The 20,336-nt window shown below is 32.2% G+C and overlaps 1 protein-coding gene and 2 non-coding genes across 3 annotated transcripts; all 3 read right to left on the bottom strand.

Annotated features, from left to right (window-relative positions):
* Positions 1–204: 204 nt before the first annotated feature.
* On the bottom strand, positions 205–310 carry LOC141589022 (small nucleolar RNA Z162). The gene has a single exon (XR_012519981.1). It is a non-coding gene; the product is annotated as a small nucleolar RNA Z162 (small nucleolar RNA).
* Positions 311–597: 287 nt separating this feature from the next.
* On the bottom strand, positions 598–694 carry LOC141589021 (small nucleolar RNA Z161/Z228). Its single transcript, XR_012519980.1, has one exon. It is a non-coding gene; the product is annotated as a small nucleolar RNA Z161/Z228 (small nucleolar RNA).
* A 7,044-nt stretch (positions 695–7,738) lies between these two features.
* LOC141658606 (naringenin,2-oxoglutarate 3-dioxygenase-like) lies at positions 7,739–12,602 on the bottom strand. Its single transcript, XM_074465529.1, has 3 exons — positions 12,170–12,602; positions 8,436–8,864; positions 7,739–8,042 (listed from the first exon to the last, which is right to left on the bottom strand). The coding sequence occupies exons 1-3, from the start codon at positions 12,521–12,523 to the stop codon at positions 7,752–7,754; spliced, it is 1,074 nt and encodes a 357-aa protein (XP_074321630.1). The 5' UTR covers positions 12,524–12,602; the 3' UTR covers positions 7,739–7,751.
* Positions 12,603–20,336: the final 7,734 nt, after the last annotated feature.

The raw sequence follows: 20,336 nt of genomic DNA, 5'->3' as shown, positions 1-20,336 counted from the left end.
AATTTTTAGTCAAAATTTTCGCAATTTTTAATACCATTGTCCCTGGTAATCGATCACCACAACTAACATGTGGAATACACAATTCCAGCAACAAACCAAAGAATATTCAATGTTCATATGTTGATTGCAACATATAATTTTATTTTATTTTAAATATCAATTTCATTCAACAAGACAAAAATTAGGAAATTACTGAAGAAATTAGAGGCACTCAGAATGAAAAGGACTTTTCAATAATTAAATAAATATCAATGATCGACTAATTAATCAATCTCATCCAACGAGTCAAATTAATCCTCATCGTGCCAAAACACATAAATTTTCCAAATTATAAAAGCTTTTTAAATTCCAAGCAGTCATAATTAATTTCGAAAGACGAAGTGAAAATATCGTAATTAATAGAAAAAAAATGAGGGGACAAATGAGCATTCAGTATGAGTAGGAGGTAATTAATTCCATTCACGAAGTAGTCGGATTTATATTACTGTTAACATCACTATGCTCATTCATTCTATTATTCCGCTTAACCAATTCTTGTTTAAAACCGTCTTAAATTAAAACGATGTTATTTTGAAGGGAAAATAGAAGAAGAAAAGAAATCATCAGAAACTTGGATATGATGCATCAAAAACAGCACTAAAAGTGCCTTCAGACGACCGTCGTGAGAATTTGACACCAAATCATCAATTGATTTCTCAAGAATTCAAAATAAAAATAAAATAAGAAATTGAAAAAATAAAAAATAACAAAAAGATGAAATAAAAGGGGAAAGGGGAGTAGGAGACGGTGATGAAGTTGATTAAGAAAACAGATGAATTATATATAGGAGGGTGTAAATGTTAGGGTTTGTGTGATTAGGTTGATGTGCGGCTCATAACGTGAATTTATGGACCAGTTCAACTTAGCCTTCTTCATATGGGCTGGCCCGTTCAAATATTTAGCGGACTACCCTTATAAACAGCCAAGCTGCTATTCAATTACTCCCTACATTCAACTCCACTTTACATGTTTGTTTTATCACGTTTGCCAACGCAATTTTTACGCGGTAAATATCTTTAACTACGTTTTTACAAAAATTATGAAAGTTAGATATTTTTAATGTACTCTTAAAAACGAATAAATAATATCCTACATGAATATATTTTAACTTGTGTATCGACAGAAAATTGAAGTTGAATGTCCGCTTGTGAATAGTGTGCAAAAGAGAAACATACAAAGTGGAGTTGAATGGAGGGAGTACTAAATAACGTTGACAATACGTAATAAACTTCCTAATTTGACCGTCACTATATCATCTCCAACATAAATCCTAACATTTTAAATTTTTCTAAAATAACTACAAACGATTTAGAATGATTAGAATAGAACTAGTTTAAACCCCGTGCAATAAATACACAGTATATAGAGTTTTTTTTGTTTTTTATAAATTACTTATATATATTAGGTAGAGCTGATCATATGGCCCAGGCCCGCTAGCCCGACCCGGTCCAGCCCGATTTTTTCCCGGGCTTGGGCCTCGATTTTAGGCCCGAAAAGCCCACGGCCCGAAGCCCATGGCCCGATTCAATATAATAGGGCCGGGTTTGGGCCACCTTTACGGCCCGAATTTTGGCCCGGCCCGGCCCGAACATATGCAAAATTTATAAATATGTATAATTTAAGAATGTTAATAAGCATTAAGTAAAATAATTAACCAATCAATTGTTGTATTGTAAATAAGCCGTAATAACTTGTTTACATGTATTAGTTTGATAAGGCTTAGTATTTTCCTTCACCAGTATTTATATGATAAAAAATGAGCTAATGATTTTGTATCATATTAGTGCCGATAAATTATTTACCATTATCGGCGTGCTAAGTCAATGTTTTTGAGCCTAAAGAAAAACAAATATCAAATCAATTACAAAATTACAACAACATACAGTGAGCACCGCACTAAAATATATTATTACACTACTAAAAATTGTGCATTTAGTTTGTATAAGTCACCTCAAGCAATATCATAAAAGCTACATTAGGTTACTACTTCTTAATTGCAATACTCGAAAAAAATCAGACAATTCTATACGAAATTTTTGATAACAAATACACAAAGTATTATAACTTCAAAAGGGGATTTCTAAACTTATTTTAAGAGAAAAAATATTTAGCCCGAATTGGCCCGAAAGCCCGCTTAAGCCCGCATGGGTCGGGTTTGGGCCGACAAAATAGGCCCGCACTTGTAGCCCGGCCCGGCCCGACCCGCACACTTGGGCTTAATTTAATGCTTGGGCCCAGCCCAAACCCGGCCCGGCCCGGCCCATGATCACCTCTAATATTAGGTGGTTTCTCATTAATTCTTATTTTTCCTCACTTTATCTTGCTTTGGAAAAAAAAAGTTGTAACTCACAATTAATCAAGAGAATTGATTAAGGTGCTGAAATGTATTGTAAACAAAATATTTTTCAATAACACAAAGCTAATGATTTAAATTTTTAAATTCTCTTAATTTTTTTGTCACAAAAGTAATAATAACGATTTACAGTTATGTTTTATATGCAGTATGGTTAAGTCATTCTCAAATAGAAGTATTAATAAAAATTTAGCAATTTATAGTTTTATATAAATTTTAATTATATTTTAATTAGAATATTATAGTTTAGACATTAGTGAAAATAATATAATTTGATAAAAAAGATTAATTTTATTGAAAAGATAATAACTTAATGAAATATAATATAATTGTTATTTTCCTTATTTAGTAAATGTAATTAATTGTAATTAGTTAGTTTCATTACTCCAAAAGGTACAATTCCTAAAGAAATTTATGTTATTGATATAAATTATACTTCCACTACGACATGGGTACTAGATACCGGTTGTGGTTCTCACCTTTGTAATCATTTACAGGGTTTAAGAGATGTGGAGAGGCTTAGCAAGGGAGATGTGGATCTACGCCTTGGAAATGGAGCTCGGGTAGCGGCCGAATCCAAAGGAACTTATGTTTTAGCTTTGCCTAATGGATTTGAGTTGTATTTGCATAATTGTTTTTATGTGCCTACACAATTTACTTATTTAAAAAGATGTTTATTGGAGAGAAAAGTTGTGAGATTACCTATTCTTTTAGTAGATAGGGGATTGTCATCTTTTTAATTACCGTTTCACTAAACTAACTATTCACTTCGAAGCCTAAGGTTGGACATGAATAGTTCATGTCTAAGCCTAGGGTTGGACATGTACTATTCACGTCCATTTTTCCCCCTTAGTTTCTGTCGTTTAAATGGCGTTAAATAATATCGTTTTTCGACATAATTACTAGTTTGGTCGTTGTTTACGCCATCGTTACTCGCTTGATCATTGTTTACGCCATCGAGTGACATGATGAAAACGGTATTAATAAAAAATTGCGAAACTAAATAACATAACAATTGATTTACGATTTGTTTGATTACGTCGTCGTCATGTTCTAAATCGTCTAATTTTGTTTTTCAATAAAAAAACTTTTTTTTTCTTACAAAAAAATTTCTAGGTTAAATTTTTTTAAAAAGATATTAGAGAGTGTAAAGTCGGACATGCTTTAACTCAGCGGCAAAGTTGGTAGTTCAATGCTAATTGTCAATGTTATTCCCGGTTTGTAAACATCGACGACGTTTTAGTAAACATCGACGATATTTTCATTCCAAAAGACGAGAACGCCCCTCACATCTCACTAACACTTCCATTTCCTCTCTAATTGAAAAAACCCAAAATACTTAACACCCAAACCTTCCACTAACATCTCACACCGCCACCACTGCCACGCGGCCACCACCACTCCCACGCCGCCACCACCATGCCACCAACCGCCATCCAAATCTTTTGTTTTTATTTTGTTTAAATTAGTTTAGTAAACTCTTAATTTTATTGTAAAATTAATTAGTATAACTTTAATAGTAGTTAGTACTTAGTAGTTAGTTTTAATTCATGTATTTCGTTTTCGTTTCCACCCGGAATTTTGAATGTTTCAATTATTTATTTTTTGTCGATTATATGTTGTTTATTGTTGTTAGCCATGATGAAATGTTGGAACCCAACGTTTGACCATGGTTCAATTTTTTTTTTTAAAAAAAAATTAAAGAAAATAAAAGTCAAATGTTGAGATTCAACATTCGTCATGTCAAACGTTGAATCTCCACGTTTGGTCCATGGTCGATTGTTGAATCTCAACATTTCGTCCATGGTTCGTTCAATTTTTTATTTAAAAATCGTGTTTATTGCCTTTATTTGTCGATTTTTTTTAAATTACTTAAGTTTTTTTATTCAATGTGAAATATTTTCTAACATTTTTATTTGTTCAATGGATGTGGGAGATCGAAATGAAAGAGGAAAGAACATGCTAATTGATGTTCTTAATTATTTTTTTTTTAAATTTAATTTTGTTATTAGAAGAATTTGAGAGAAAATTGTTTAGAGAGAGAAAGTAGTATGAGGGAGCAAGGGGTGTGTTCGTCTTTTGAAATGAAAACGTCGTCAATGAAAATCAGCTCTCATTATTTAGTGAGGTGTGGATAGAGGTTTTAATGAGAATTTCTTAAGGCCTTAATGGGTTTACCAACTAGGCCTACTAATCGTACCAAACGGTCGTGCCAACTAGGCCTGTTGGTAGAAAATCATTTGGGCTACCTTGCTAAGACGTGCATGGCCCTTACATTTTACAAAAATGATGATCAAATCCAGCCCACAGTTCACCATGTCATGGCTCGCTTGGCCCATTAATAAGACCTGGTAAGGTCAATCGGGTCGGTCATTTCAGGCCGGGTTTGTAAAAGTTCAGGTTTTTTTCGAGGTCAACTATTATCGAGTTATTAATGAACAACTAGTTTTATTGCCCGTGAAATTTACGGGTCTTTTATAATTCATGACCCAAACTTCCGGCCCCATCGTCGTAACATTGCGTTTTTTCATCTATTTTATTAAAGGAGCATTCGACGATACCCGATCATCAAAGCCATGTTTGATTTTCGATGTTATTCACGAGATGGCTAATGAGATACCATGAGCAAGATCAACATGGCAACGAAAATTCCAACAAACATGAATAAAATGAAGTAAAATTTAGCATTATTAGTATTATTTAGGTACCCATGAGCACTTAGATCATAGGTCTCATGTTCGAGCCTTTGAAATGCAACCATGTTAAAATTTGTAAGGGAGAGCTCTACCGCCTTAATGGTCCTACCCGGCTCGAATCTGACTGGTCTACAGCAAAAAAAAAAGGTTTTATTTATTTTAAATTGACCATAATACAAGCAATCAATTGGGTCAAATTCTTCAATATTGAACAGCATAATAAATGCAAAATCTATAAGTTTCTTGGGTGCGAATCCAAATAATCACCTTTACAACAAATACTCTGAAATATGAAGAATTAATACACCATGCATCACTCTTATTAACAATGAAAAATATGAAGATTTTACCTAGTTTGAAACCTGCACAAACTGCTAATCAAGAGTCTGCTACTCTATAGTGTCATTCTAAATCATGCTATCTACATTTTATTTTATTCATATGCTTAAGAGAATAAATTTGCTGCCAAACATAATAATAATAATAGTAATAATAATAATAATAGTAATAATAATGATTAAAATAAGAGATACCAAAGGTCCAAACACTTGCACATTCATGTAATCCTTGTCCCTGAATAGTTATTTGGAAATGCCTCTGTTACTAATGTCAAACAAAACAAATTCAAAACATTGTACGATTTTAATACTGATTCTTAACTGACAATGAATTTCTACACAAAATAAAAAAGAGCGGACTAAATACTTACACTTTGATGTTTACCCTGTTGTTGTCTCTCTTCGTATTACATTTAGAGAGATTCGTCCTGTTAATTTTTTGTCCATTTTGTATTCTTCTCGGCTCTTCTACTGCGATTTGGTCTTACGCTCTCCTTTAGCACCTTACATTGGGATCATAATTACTAAGTATAAATGAAAGATATACAAACTCATTATAGAAATATCACAGCTAATCGAAAACCATAGACATGCTAATGAGTACCCCTAACAAAGACGTTTAAAGCACTCCAAAAGCGAAAACTGTAAAACAATCAAAGAAAAACAATCATAAGAAGATGAGGAGAAATGAAAATCCAAAAGGAGAATGTTGTATATATTTAGGGGAGTGTGTTAATTGCGAGAATTTATTTATTATGCCTATTCTAGTAACGTATGAAGCTAAAAAGTTGGGCATTAAAGCTGAGATAAATTGAAGATTTGTTACTCCGTATTTATAAATTATAAATGAGGGCAGTAAAGTGGGTAAAATTGAGGAGATGACCGCATTTGGAAGTTGAGAGGACTTGCTAATTATTTTGCTTTTTTCTTTCTTTCGATTTTTCACTGATAGTAGTAGCAAGTAGAGAGAAGTAACTTGTTAGCATTTTACAGCTGCCACGTGTCATTTAGATGTGGCATAGCGATAATCAGACGTGGCTTTTTACAATCACACGTGGCTTTGTTGACGTGGACTTTATGAGCCATTTTAGTTTAGGCTTTTAATAGTATTTTATAGATTTTATAGATACTTAGTGTGCAACAATAAATATTCGAGTCGGGTTACATTAGGTCGGGTCAATTCGGATTTGGGTCCAGCTCGAGTTTTGAATTCGGGTAATCGTGCACGGATCGGGTCATCGGCTGGGTAAATTTTTCCGGGCCCATAGTTAAGTCGTGCCTCGGCTCTACCCGTGGTCTATTCGTGCTTGGCCGGACTAGCCCGGAAGCCCATGGCCCAACTACCACCCCTATAGGTTTTTCATAACTTATTAGGAGTGTGGGTAAGGTAGAACGGATAGGAATCGGTTGAGGCGGTGAAAAGCCAAAGAGTTGCATACTTGAATGCATAGTCAGCGTGCAGATGGCGAAGAGTAAATCAAAACACCTAGACTAGGCCTTTGGAAGTTTACATATATATTAACTTGCAACATGCAACAACATACTCCATAGATTAAAAGAGCAAGCATTACATTTTACATATAACAAAGAAAATGATGAGCAAGCCGTCTAGTAGTAGCCCGGATCCGGTAATCGACCCTGGCTACGATAATAGTGAAAGTAACATTAGTAACAAAGTCGAGCCTCAGCCATGGCCGAGTTGGCCATTACTCGCATTCGGCGCTGTACTTGGATTCTACTTATACTTCTCAAACTCCTCCTCCAAACAAGACTTTTACCACCTTGCCTTCAATTTGAAGCTCCTCCTAGTCATAATCCCCGTCTTACTCCTTATCCTCATCCGCTACCTCGCCAACCCGTCCCCTGACTCCTATGTCCTTCGAATCCCTCGTCCCCAAGTCGATTCCTTTTACCCTGCTGCTGGCTCTACCTGGGGTGTTGCTCTTATTTTGCTCCTGCTACTGCTCCTCGTTTCTTACCATTCCTCTTTCGCTTCTTCCTCCTAATTTCCCCCTCTAATCGTTCTCGTCTACTCGCATGTATAATTGTAGACTTGTAGCTTTCACGCGCGGTACGCTTTTTTCTTTAACAGAAATTAGAAATAAAAACCCTTGCTTATATATACGACTATATTTTTTTGTTACTGAATGTTTCAGTTTCTTTATTAGGAGTATACAAGTATTTCGCTTTGATAAATCGCGACAAATAACTAATAATAATACAGAGCAAATCAAAATTAAGTTATAATACCAATATAACTTCACCCAGTTGAAGTTTACAGTGAGACCGTCTTATTCTCTAATTTGTTAAATTGGTAGAAGTGAATTACTTAAGCTGGCTGAGCTTGAAATCAAGCAACTCCTGGCTCCAATTCTCGTCCTTGGCCAACTTCTTGAGCCTCACGGATTCAAGATACTTAGTTTTGTGCCGGTGATTCATCTCAGCATATGTCATCGGCTTCTCCATAACTTGACTTGTCTCGCCGTCCTTTAAGTTAAGAGGATACACTGTCGCTTCCTGATGTGGGTTCATGAATACTGCTATTGTCATCCTATCTTCTTCTTTGTTCACTACTGCTTGATGATCCGCGCTCTTGAACCTTCCGTTACTCATATACTGCAACACCAATTGATCATACATATTAATAAAGGGTAAATTGATAACTTTTTCTTTTTTATAATCAATACTAACATAATCAATAATTAGTAATTAGTACCAAAATATTAATTTTTTTCTACCATTGGTATCAAGTCGCATACTTGCTCTAGTTTTTTTCCTATTTTAGGTGCTTTCATCTAAGAGAGGGATTTTGAAAGTGGGTGAGTGGAGATTTGTACTTAAATGATGACTTTTTGGACTTTTTCTAGGAGGTTAAGATGAGATTTTCAGGCGATTTGGTACTTGGTACTATTGTAGAAAAAAGTTAATATTTCGGTACTAATTACTAATTATTCATTATGTTGTTATTGATTATGAAAAAGCATCCTTATAGAGATAAAGACGACATACATAGAGGTGATCGCCGAGGTTGATGACAAAGGCATTTTGGACAGGGCGGACGGTAACCCAAGTGTTGCCATCATCTCTAGTAGCCTGAAGGCCACCCACGTTTCCTTGGAGAAGTAATGTGAGGGAGCTGGGATCGGTATGTCGCTTAAGGCCGACAGCAAGATCAGGCTGCGGGCACTTGGGGTAATGGTTTACAACCAAGTGTTGAGTTATTTCACCCAACGATTTCACCAGAGCATCTTTCTCCAAGCCTAGTCCCTCGGATAGTAGTTCGAAGATGGTGTAAGACAGTCTCGACAACTGTTCGCTGTAGGCCTCCGTTACAGCTCTCCATTCCTTAGGCTTGTCAGGCCACTTTGAGTAGTCTCGGCTGTGCTCCGGTTGAGCAAAGAACAATACCAGCTCCCTCCAGTTCCCTACTGCCTCGTCCTGCCATTCCATTTCGAATTATTAAATCTGTTAAAGAGCTTTTATTATACTCGCACGTTTACTCACATGTAAGTGTCGCACGTTAAGAGAACAAAGTAATCAATAAGCTACTATTACTATTGAACTTTTTCGGTACTATGATGTGGACTTTAATGGGATGATTTTAAGAAAACGAGCATTTCCGGCCAATCCCTTAAAAACTTGAACTAAAAGAGAATAAGAATGTTTTGTGATGGATGGATTTAAGTTTTTGGTTAAGTAGGTTTCTGGACGTAGTATTACAAATTTAGCGGCATGACCAAATAAACACGAGTTTAAATCTCATCCACATGTCCCTCCCTAAAGTGGAACATTTACCACCATGTATGAGGAGGTATTCGTTGCATCAGTCTAAATGACATTCTTGAGAGGGGGTGTGTTAGTCCTGTTAGAACATAAAATTAATTTTGGGATACCTACTATCAATATTAAGTGTGTTTCACCTAATTTTTTAAGTGTTTTTTACCTAACTTTTTAAATATTTTGACTTAAAAACACAAAATAGCCAACTATAATATTATTTAAAAGTTAAGAGTAGTTTCATTAAAAAGAGGCAACTAATTTGGCCATTGTTTGTCAAATGGTCGTCGAATGTGTATGTATATTGATCAGTCAATTTTCTTCGCAACGAGTCTATTCTTAACGAAAATAAACTGCTGACTTTATTTGAAAATGAAGGTGATGCATGACTTTGTGTAACAGTCCCCCCCACAAAAAATATCCACGAAAGTGGTGATTAGTCCCCATAACTTTCACCAATTGTGAGATTAAGCCCCATAACTTACAAATGTAGCAATTAGGCCCCATAACTTTGAGTAAAAGTGAAATTGAATCCATTTTTTTGATTTCTAACCAAAGTTGCACCAAAAAAAATCAATTTCATCCATTTATACAATTTATCAATACAATAATTTTTTTTATATATTTATATATTGTATGAAATTTATTATACATTTTGGGAAAAAAAATATTCGAATGAATTACATAAAATTTATAATTTGTAGAGAAATTTCATACGTTTATATCAATTATATTAGAACTAGTAAAAGTATTTTATCTAAAAACTATGTTAAATTAATAAATTATATAAATACTTTTAAAATATTAAAAATTATTTATGTACAATGAGTCTAAATATAAAATGATTTAATGATATATTTTTGTTAAAAATAAAAATAGGGTTGGATTTCACTTTTTGTCAAAGTTATGAGGCTTAATTGCTACATTTGTAACTTATGGGGCTTGATCTCACAATTGGTAAAAGTTATGGGGGTTAATCTCTACTTTCGCGAAAAACTATCTCGTAAAACCGTTTTCGTAAGAACATCTTATAAATCTTTCTACATTCAGGTTATTAATGTGTGCCTTTAGAACACGCTCTAGAAAAACCATTTTATAAAATAAAAGGTAGTTTTATAATAATATACTTATTCACATTAAACCCTTGTATGTTTTGATGTCAAATAAGCCAATAGGGCAGTACAATATTAGAAATAGAGAATTCGAACTTGTGACCTATTATTCACTATACCTTATTTTCAACCCGTAGGCAAAGATCTAACAAAGTACTCCGTACTTGGTATTTGATTTCTATTGATCTAGCTAATATGCAGTACTTCAACTTTGACATCACTTGTTAATGTTTATGATTCATTATTAATTAATGGATTTGATCTTTTCCCTCCAAAAAAACTTAACCAAACCCGCTAACAATACGCTTATATATGGCTTGTCTATGATGAACTATAATTTCCATGCATGCTCGTAGTCAAACCTGTATTTGATCACCTATAATAAGATTTTACTTTTATGAAACACGTAATCATTTTAACTCTAGTTTGTAAGTCATATAGTCCGATATTCTTCCTTACATTCAATAAAACGGGATAGAGGAAGTATATTTCATGTTACTTCTCTGTCCCGGTTATTTATTGTCCTTTTTCATTTGGGGTGTCTTAGTCAATTATTGTTCTTTCTATTTTAAGAATGCATTTAATGAACAATTTGGTTATTCACACTCAATTTGATCAACATGTCATTTAGTTATTGGTCATCTCCTCTTTCCATGATCTTTGTAATAGGAATATTTATAATAGTTGGGCCTCAACCATAACCTTAAGGTTTTGGTTGAGTTGATTCATCTACCTGGTATCAGAGCCAGTGTGACCGAAGGTCACGGGTTCAAATCCTGGCAACCTCAAAACCCCTCAAAAACTCGAAGTGGAAACCCAAAGACACCTGACGGGGAGCGGTGCACAACTAACCACTCTTCAAGCCCAATGGGCATTTGAGTGAGGGAGCGTAATAGGAATATTTATAATAGTTGGGCCTCAACCATATTCCACGGTACGGGGGAGCCGGTGCACAACCAACCACTCTTCAAGCCCAATGGGCCTTTGAGTGAGGGACCGTAATAGGAATATTTATAATAGTTGAGCCTCAACCATAACCTCAAGGTTTTGGTTGAGTTAGTTCATCTATCACTTTGTACCAAAACCAAAGGACAATATATAATAAATGATCGGAACGAAGGAAGTACATCAATACTATATATTAAATCCAGAAACCAAGGGACTTCAATGTAATTAAAGAAAGTTATACAAATTAATTATACTATATAGTTTTAAATCAATAGCACCGTATGATGGACCCGATTAAGGGATCTCAATGCAAATATTATATAGTTTAGGTTAAAAATAAATTATATAGAAGCTTGATAATTTTCCTAAACATTTGTAAGAGACTTTTTACATGGTCAATTTCGTTAAAATAAAATAATTAATTAAGATGGTCAATTTCCTTAAAATAAAATAATTAATTAAGATGGTCAATTTCAAGGAGATTAAAAGAAAGAAGATGCTTGGTAATTTTCCTAAATATTTATAGAAGACTAGAAGATGGTCAATTTTCTTAAAATAAAATAATTAATTAGTATAAGCATGCACACATATAGTATTAATTATTATCATCATAAAATTATATATTAAATTTAAAATCAATGCAATTTTATTAAACTTTATAGTTTATTAGATGTATAGAGATGTTAATTATTTAACATACAAAAATATAATAAGTAGGTTATAAATAATTCAAGTTAGATTTCATAATATATAATATTGCATAATTCTTTCGATTAGATTTAATGCATATATGTAATATATTTATATAAATATAAGTAGAGGTAGACCGGGCGAAGCCGGGCACCAAAACTAGTGATTCTGATTAAGAAAACAAGGAAATTATGAGAAAATAGGTGAAGTGTAAACCTGAAGGTGACTAGAAATGAGGAAGCCACCCTTATGACCCTCACCCATCTGAAACCTAAGCTTCTCTTCATCAGGAAGGCTAAAAAACTGAGACGTTAACTTCGTCATCAAAGACACTAATTCCGCATCAACACCATGATCAACCACCTGAAATATCCCCCACTCCTCGCTCGCCTTCACTACCTTCTTCATAATCTCTTCTCTATTCCCGACAAGCGAGATCACCGGGATGTCATCACTATACTCGTTGTACGCAACCTTAGCCCTGTCTCGCTCATCTACTACATAACCATTTGTAAATGTTTCTTTTTTAGCTAGTGTTGTGGGTGTCACCCGTTCTGTTGCGGAAGCCATTTCAGGTAGCTTATTTTTTTTGTTACGATAGAATTTGATTATCTAAACGTTTATGCTCGCTCAAATTAAAAGATGGTAGTGATTAGATATGTATATATAGTTGTACAATACGTTGGGAGTACGTGTTTTTGTGGCATGTGGTTCAGTTTATTTCAACGTTAGATTACGCTTTACGTAGTTACGTTCAAACTGACCTAGAAATCCATCAAATAGGAATAATAGAGAGGGACCAATTCAACATTTCTAAAATACTCCCTCTTATTCGGAATAACTCTTTTTATTTATGGATAGCACGGAAAATAAAGGTGTTTGAATTAAATAAATTAAAGTACTGTGGTAGGGTGAGGTAATTGGAGAAAAGAAATGTATTATGGGGTATTATTGTAGGATGAGAGGTGATTCAAATAATTATTGTTGCGGGGTGAAGTGATTAAAATAAGATAAAGTATGAGTATTGTGTGTATTGTTATGGGGTAAGGTGATTAAAATAAGTATAAAACTTTACTAAATAAATAAAATAAGAAAGTTGTTGTGGATAAATAAAAAAAGAAAAGAATAATTTTTTAGAATAGGAGGGAGTAAGATTTTGTTGGTTGGGATAAAACACCAAAAGTCTATAACTATAATTAGCACCTTAAATTTCGGTTGATATAAAGAAAATAACAGTTAAAATTGACGAGCAAATTAAAATAAGACAGACTAAAAGCATCCTCAATAACAAAAACTTTTTGTTGTTTTTAGAGCAACTCCAATGGATAGCTACAATCTTTTGTAGCTTGGATTTCCGTCTCATCATTTCAAGCAACCATGTTTTCCGGCTACAAAGTCGTTTAGTGGTAAACTACAATACCATGTAGCTTGTATGGGTCACACAAGTTAAATTACTATTTTAACTTTAATTTTATTCAATTTTTACACTATTATTCAAAGCATTCAATTTCAAGCATGTAGCTTGTGCAAGCTACATTAGCTTTCAAGCATACATTACTTTTTCTTCCCCAATGGTTATGTTGTAGCTAGATAATTTATGTAAATTGCAAGCAGGTCCAAAAATTGTATCATTGGAGTTGCTCTTAGTGGGTTATCAACTCATCCACCTCATTTTATCATAAGATGATATTTTCTCCGAAAATTTCACACAACAATAATTAGTTTTAAATGGATCTACAACCTCAACAACAAATTTACATAAAAAAAGGAATAAAAAAAGAATAAATTACTCACCAACACTCACAATTCTCATTGTCAAACTCATCACTTTTGGATGAGAGTGACAATAAATCATTTTTAGATAAAACTTTGTTGTTGTTGTTGTTGTTGTTGTTGTGTAGTTTATGAGTTAAAATATCATGTTTAGCTATAGAAGTTTTTGTTGTTGTAGATGGTCTAAGTAATAATGATTTTATTTGTTGCGGAGGATGTTTTTTGTCTTTTACCCGAACTTCATCGTGAATTTGATACTCTATATGTCTCATTTATTTGTTTATCTTTGATCAAAGTGTCTAAGTAATAATGATTTTTTATTTGGTCTGAATTTTGGTATGTAGGTAGAGGGGAGTGCAAGGTAGGTCGTAGTTGTGGTGGTTGCGGTGGTTGTTGCTTGCAAGTGGTGGTTCGAGAGGAGTAAATTAAATTGACTTACGAATAAGTCATACTTTAACTTTTTTTTTTATTTGTATTTACCTCCACTTCGCTCCTCCATCCCTACTTTACACACCGATAGACCCCATATAAAGCCACCTATTGCCACCATATTGATAACCCCTGAAAAGCTTACACTCCCACCTTTCCAACGAGTCTAAAAAGACCTCAAACCAACCACGTTTGCTATTTCAAACATCGACTGAAAATCACCGCATTACAATTGATCAAACTTTGGCCAAAAGGTTGTGTTTGACAAACTTTTTTTTAAAGGTGGTTTTTGGAAAAAAAAAGTTTTTTAAAGGTTGTGTTTGACAAAAAAACCCTTTTTTTAATTATACATAAATCATCTCAACCAAAATCTTAAGATGATGATTGAGGTGCAACAATTACATTTATTTTCTATTATTTACTTCTAAAAAGTGATTCATTCATCCATAATTCCATATTGAAAGAAGTATTTTTACATGCATGTTTCACCTAATATCAGGGGCGGAGGCAGGGTTCGCTACACGGACTATAACCCTACATGATTTCATCACAATTATTTGTACTACTATTTTAATAAAAACGTTGTAACATAATTGTATTTTTTAGAGCATACATTGTAACATAGTAAAGTTTGTTGTCTCGCTCATAGGGTATCATGAGTTAGACATCTTGTGTTCAAGCCTCTTATCCTTAATTTTTGTAGGCGCTTTTAAACTTACATAAATAATAAGGTATGTTTAAGCTTAAAATTTATTAAGTTGTGAACATTTGAATAATATTTTAATGAATTTTCAATACTTTCATGCAAAAAAATCTTAAATACATGTGACAATTTAAATTTGACAACAAAAATATTTAGTTATATATAAAGATTGAAATAGAAATTCCTAAAGTACCCTACATTTATTGAAATATATTTAAATTGTTGCAGGTGCTTTTAAACTTACATAAATAATAAGGTATGATTTAAGCAGAAAATTCATTAAGCTGTAAACATTTGAATAATATTTTAATGAATTTTCAATACTTTCAAGCTAATAAATCTTAACACCAAAATTTGGGAGAGACGGTCTCTTACTAAGTTATTGAGAGACTAATCTTTTAGTACCCATTTATCTGCTTCTCGTGACCCTTTTAGTATTGATCGTGACATTGTAATTTCGTACCTATTTTACATAATAAATGTACCCATTTATTTTTAATCATGATTTGTACCTATTTTATTACCTTTAGTACCATTTTTTCTTGAAATTGTAATAAAATATCTCAATAAACTTATTAAGAAACCGTCTCTCAGCAGACTTTTAAATACATGCTGTGACAATTTCCAATTTGACAACAAAAATATTTAGTTAAAAAAGATAGATTGAAGTAGAAATTCCTAAAGTACCCTACGTTTATTGAAATATTTTAAATTTTTGCAGGCCCTTTTAAACTTATACATAAATAATAAAGTATGATTTAAGAAGAAAATTCATGAAATTGTAAACATTTGAATAATATTTTAATAAATTTTCAATACTTTCAAGCAAATAAATATTTTAACGGATAATTTTAAATATACAACAAAAATATTTAGTTAAAAAAGATTGAAGTAGAAATTCCTTAAAGTACCTTACATTTATTGAAATATATTTTAAATTATCCGTTAAACACTCAATATAATCATTTTCGCCCTAATTTATAATACTAGCTAAATCCAAATTTGATTTACTTTTTTTTTTAACAATAATATTTCGTAATTATAAAAATTATAGCCCTACTTATATTTACATTCTCTCTTGGCCTCTCCTCTGTCTAATAGCGAATAATTATGTCATTTGTTAATTAGGACTTACGAGTATGTTTTTTTTTGTGTAAATCGAGGTGTCACCGTTGACAACAGTGTATAATCTTCTTGTCACGGGTACTCTCACGAAGAGTTGAGCGACTGGCCACAGAGTTTACTCTATTCCCATACATGAGAAGAGAGATCGAACACCAGATCTCATATTTAAAGGATGAAGTAAACCACCACAACTAATCTAAACCCATTTGGTAGTTAGTCATCGTAGAGAGGCATGTTTGTCAAAGTTGTTGTGTATTTGTGAAAAGTACATGGCTATTAAAAGTGGCTAAGTCGCAGCATGACGGACGAAACGAAGACCATTATGAGCATATCATTAATGCAGGGGTTCAAGTTTTCCAATGGCAATAATGTGGTTATGAAAGTTAACTAATTTGGTACGCTAATATATGCATCGGATCATTTTCATTCCACCTGAGTGTAGATTTGGGTTGGTCTATGTGAATAGGATGGATACATTCCATATTAAATATACAATAGTCTTGCTGAAGACGGGTCAGAGTAAGTGACGGGTAATTCTACTTATAAAATGGATAGGGGGACAAGGTGGGGACACCCCCATGTGCTTTTCCCTCTCCTTTATTTAGGTCATTTGTGAGAGAAAATGGTATCTGTCACTCCAAAGTGACGGATACGTGTCATCTTCAATGAGATTTTGTGTTAAATATAAAGCGGAGGTCGGTATTATTTTCCTTCTATAAAAGCAGGAACATTTTCTGAATATTTGTGAAGCCACGTCGGGAAAGGATTACTAATGATGTCATGGTACATCACTTTTTAGATGTCTACTTTTCAAAACCTTAAACGAATTTAATACATTCATTAATTCATACTAGTAATAGTAACTTATAAACTAACACAAATTCTTGACGGAGGGTATCCGTCACAAACTTGTGTGACGGGTACCATATTGTCTAACAAAAAATCCATAGGGGGGTGAGAGAAGGAGCACATGGGGTGGGTGCCCACCTTGTCCCCTCTTCCCATTTCCACTCACAAAATAACCGTCGCAAGATCCGACCCGTCACAAGGGAGACCTACTGATAAACTAATACTCCCTATACCAGATCAATGGTTACCTAATACGATCATACTATATCAATGGTAACATTCCTTATTTGGCCTACGTATTACAAAGTTATCCTTATAATTTTTTTATATTTACACAAAATGTTATTACATACCCCACCTATCAACCCACAATTAAATCTACAATTACATACCCCACCTATTTTTTTCCCTCTTTACCCCTGCTTTTACCCTCTTTTCTTAAAAACCTCATTTTTTACCACGTTACCATTTATCTGGTATGGAGGAAGTATATTACAACACAAATAGTGATCAATAAAAAAAATTGAAAATTAATAATATTAAATTCACAAATTTGTAAAATTGGTTGTCAATTTTAAGGATTTTGACAAGTACTAATCTTATAATATACAAAACTAGTTTTGGAGCCCGTGAAAATCACGGGATCGTTAATAATTGATTATGTTTAAGTGTTTAATTTGTGAATAACTTATATGGAGTAGTCTCCCTCTCAATCATTTGTTTAATTTTAATTAAAAAACCACTCACAAATAATTAAAAAAAAAAGTAAATAAATAAACACGACTAGGGGACCTTACCTACCAATTTTTTGAATAAAGTTGAAAATTCATTCTCCTGCAATATTAATATAAACACAAAAATGTAACTAATAAGATTCTAATTAATTCAAAACATAATAAAAATAAAAAGCGAAATAATTAATTTAGTTCTTTAGCTATACCTTACCTACCAATTTTTTGAATAAAGTTGGAAATTCATTCTCCTGCAATATTAATACAAACACAAAAAAATAATAACAAATTAATACAAAACATAAGAAAAATGAAAAATGAAACAATTAGTTTACTTTTCTATGTATACTTTAGGTGCTATTTTTTGAATAAAATTGAAAATTAGGGTGAATATAATAGTTATATATATGAAAAATTCTATTACAAATTCTCTCAAAATTTTATGAATGAAAGAAAAATAAAAAAAATATGGTACATAAATACGGAGTATATATAGTAATGATGAAGGGAAAGTTAAAAGGTCATTTCATTAAATAAAGGAAATAATGGTTATTAAATAAATAAGGTAAATAAATAAATAAAATTATGAGAGGAGATCAATGGTTTACAATTTTTTTTTTTTTTTTTTTTTTGTGTTTATCCCTTATATTTTTTTAACTTTTTTTACCTTATATTTTTTAATTTTCTTAAATTGGTAATCCATATCACTTTTTTTACCATGTCACATTAAAAGTTGTCACATCACAATTAAACTTGCAATGTCACATTTTTTTGTTAGCCTTTTAATAAGATTTTATAGATAGAAACTATTATAGGTTTTATAGGTTTTATAGCCATTATACAACCATAAAATCCAATATTTTAATTTTATTTTTAATTTATTTTGTGGTATTATTTAATTAGATAATTGATTGCCGATAAACTCAAGAGGTGAATTAAATAGGAAAGAATGTTAATGAAAATTATTGGTGTTAACTGTTAAGTAATATAAAGAGTTTTAATCAATTTATTAACATATTATATTATAAAAATTGATTAAATAGAAAAAAAATTAATTAATTTGGTGGGTGTTAAGTATTATGAAGAGTTTTAATCAATTTATTTCCGTGTTTAATTAAAAAAAATGAATTAAATGGGAAACAATGTTAATAAAAATGGTGGGTGGTAAGTAATATGAAGAGTTTTAATTAATAAGTTTTAATTAATTTATTAACATATTTTATTATAAAAATTTCAATTTCAATTATAAATTATAAATTTTATTAACATGTTTTATTAGACCTGGCAAACAGATCGGGTCGTGTCGGGTTCGTGTTCGTGTCACATGTAAACGGGTCACAATCTCTCCAACCCAAACCCGACCCAATTAAGTCTCGTGTCCGTGTCGACCCACTTACATAAATGGTCCATAAGGCCTCAACCCTAACCCGTTAATTTCGTGTCGGGTTCGTGTCGTGTTTTCGTGTCACGTCCATATTTTGAAAGTTTAAGTATATTTATATGATGCAGGATCAAGAAAAATTAGGATTAATTTAGTAAACAGGTCATTCGTGTCGGGTTCGTGTTTAGAGAGGTCAACCCTAACCCAACCCAATTAAATATCGTGTCGTGTTCGTGTCGACCCACTTACATAAATGGGTCATTAAGTCTCAACCCAAACCCGTTAATTTCGTGTCGGGTTCGTGTCGTATTTTCGTGTCGTGTCATTGTTTGCCACCTCTATGTTTTATCACAAAAATTTCAATTAAAATGTCAATATATTTCAATTAAAATGTCAATATTAACTATAAATTATGAAATTTTGATGTAATTTCTAAGGTTTACATAAATTTGGGAAAACAATATATTTAATATACAAAAATCATTTAAGAATATAGATAATATCTTTTAATATTATAGATAAGTGAACTAAATTAATTTATAGATAAATGAATTAAATTAATGTCATGTAATAATAAATTAATGCCGGTTAACAAAATGAGCGGGAAAAGGGGGATTGTCGTTGTCGGTAGGAACAGTGATGATAAGAGACGGGGTAATTGGGTATGAATGTGTATGTGGCATTTGGGTTATGGGGTTGAGGTGGGCTTCAAATGTCTGCGTGGCTTTTTTTATCCTACGTGGCATTGTCTACGTGGACTTAATTGAACATTTTAGGGTAGCCTTTTAATAGTATTTATAGATGAAAATATTTATAAAAAAAGTAACGAACTATGTTCATGTCAATGATTAGGACAAAAGAATGAATAGGGAAATATAATTTTTGTCTTGCATGCACTTGTGAAATATATTTGACCCGTTTTAATATTTTAAGAAAGACTAGCTGATTATCTAATTGTAAGTTATATCAAAATCTAACATTTATATTTCATTTTTGTTATTTTATTGGAAAAGATTTATTTTACAAATTTTACTATATCAAAATCTAACATCAATAGTCAATAATTTACGTTTACTTTGTTGTTAAGGAAATTTAATAAAACAAACTTAAACTATTTAACGAGACAGACCAAATATATTTTACGAATTTTGTTACATGGAAGAACAAGAATGTAACGGTTAATATAAATGTAAACATTTAAAAGTGTGACGGTAATATTTTAAACTTTGGTCATAAAGCATAGTATAATTTGTGAATGTAAATTTAATCGAGGAATTTTGTTAAAAATAATCTAATACAAGTATAATTTAAAGTTTGATCACAAAGCATAGTATGTATTATCGTGTTCAACATAGTAAGTTTATTACTCCCATCTAGGGATGGCAATGGGTA

Source organism: Silene latifolia, chromosome 6 (assembly GCF_048544455.1).
Source record: "Silene latifolia isolate original U9 population chromosome 6, ASM4854445v1, whole genome shotgun sequence".
In the NCBI taxonomy this organism is placed as follows: domain Eukaryota; kingdom Viridiplantae; phylum Streptophyta; class Magnoliopsida; order Caryophyllales; family Caryophyllaceae; genus Silene; species Silene latifolia.
The sequence above is the reverse complement of the archived record's forward strand: the minus strand, read 5'-3'. Positions and strand labels throughout refer to the sequence as shown.

Excerpts from the sequence above, each read along its gene's own strand:
- LOC141658606 (XM_074465529.1), bottom strand. The coding sequence starts at position 12,523 with ATGGCTTCCGCAACAGAACGGGTGACACCCACAACACTAGCTAAAAAA. Across the intron at positions 8,865-12,169 it reads TCATTTCTAGTCACCTTCAG|GACGAGGCAGTAGGGAACTG; the intron begins GTTTACACTTCA and ends ATGGAATGGCAG. Across the intron at positions 8,043-8,435 it reads ACCTCGGCGATCACCTCTAT|TATATGAGTAACGGAAGGTT; the intron begins GTATGTCGTCTT and ends TTGGTGTTGCAG.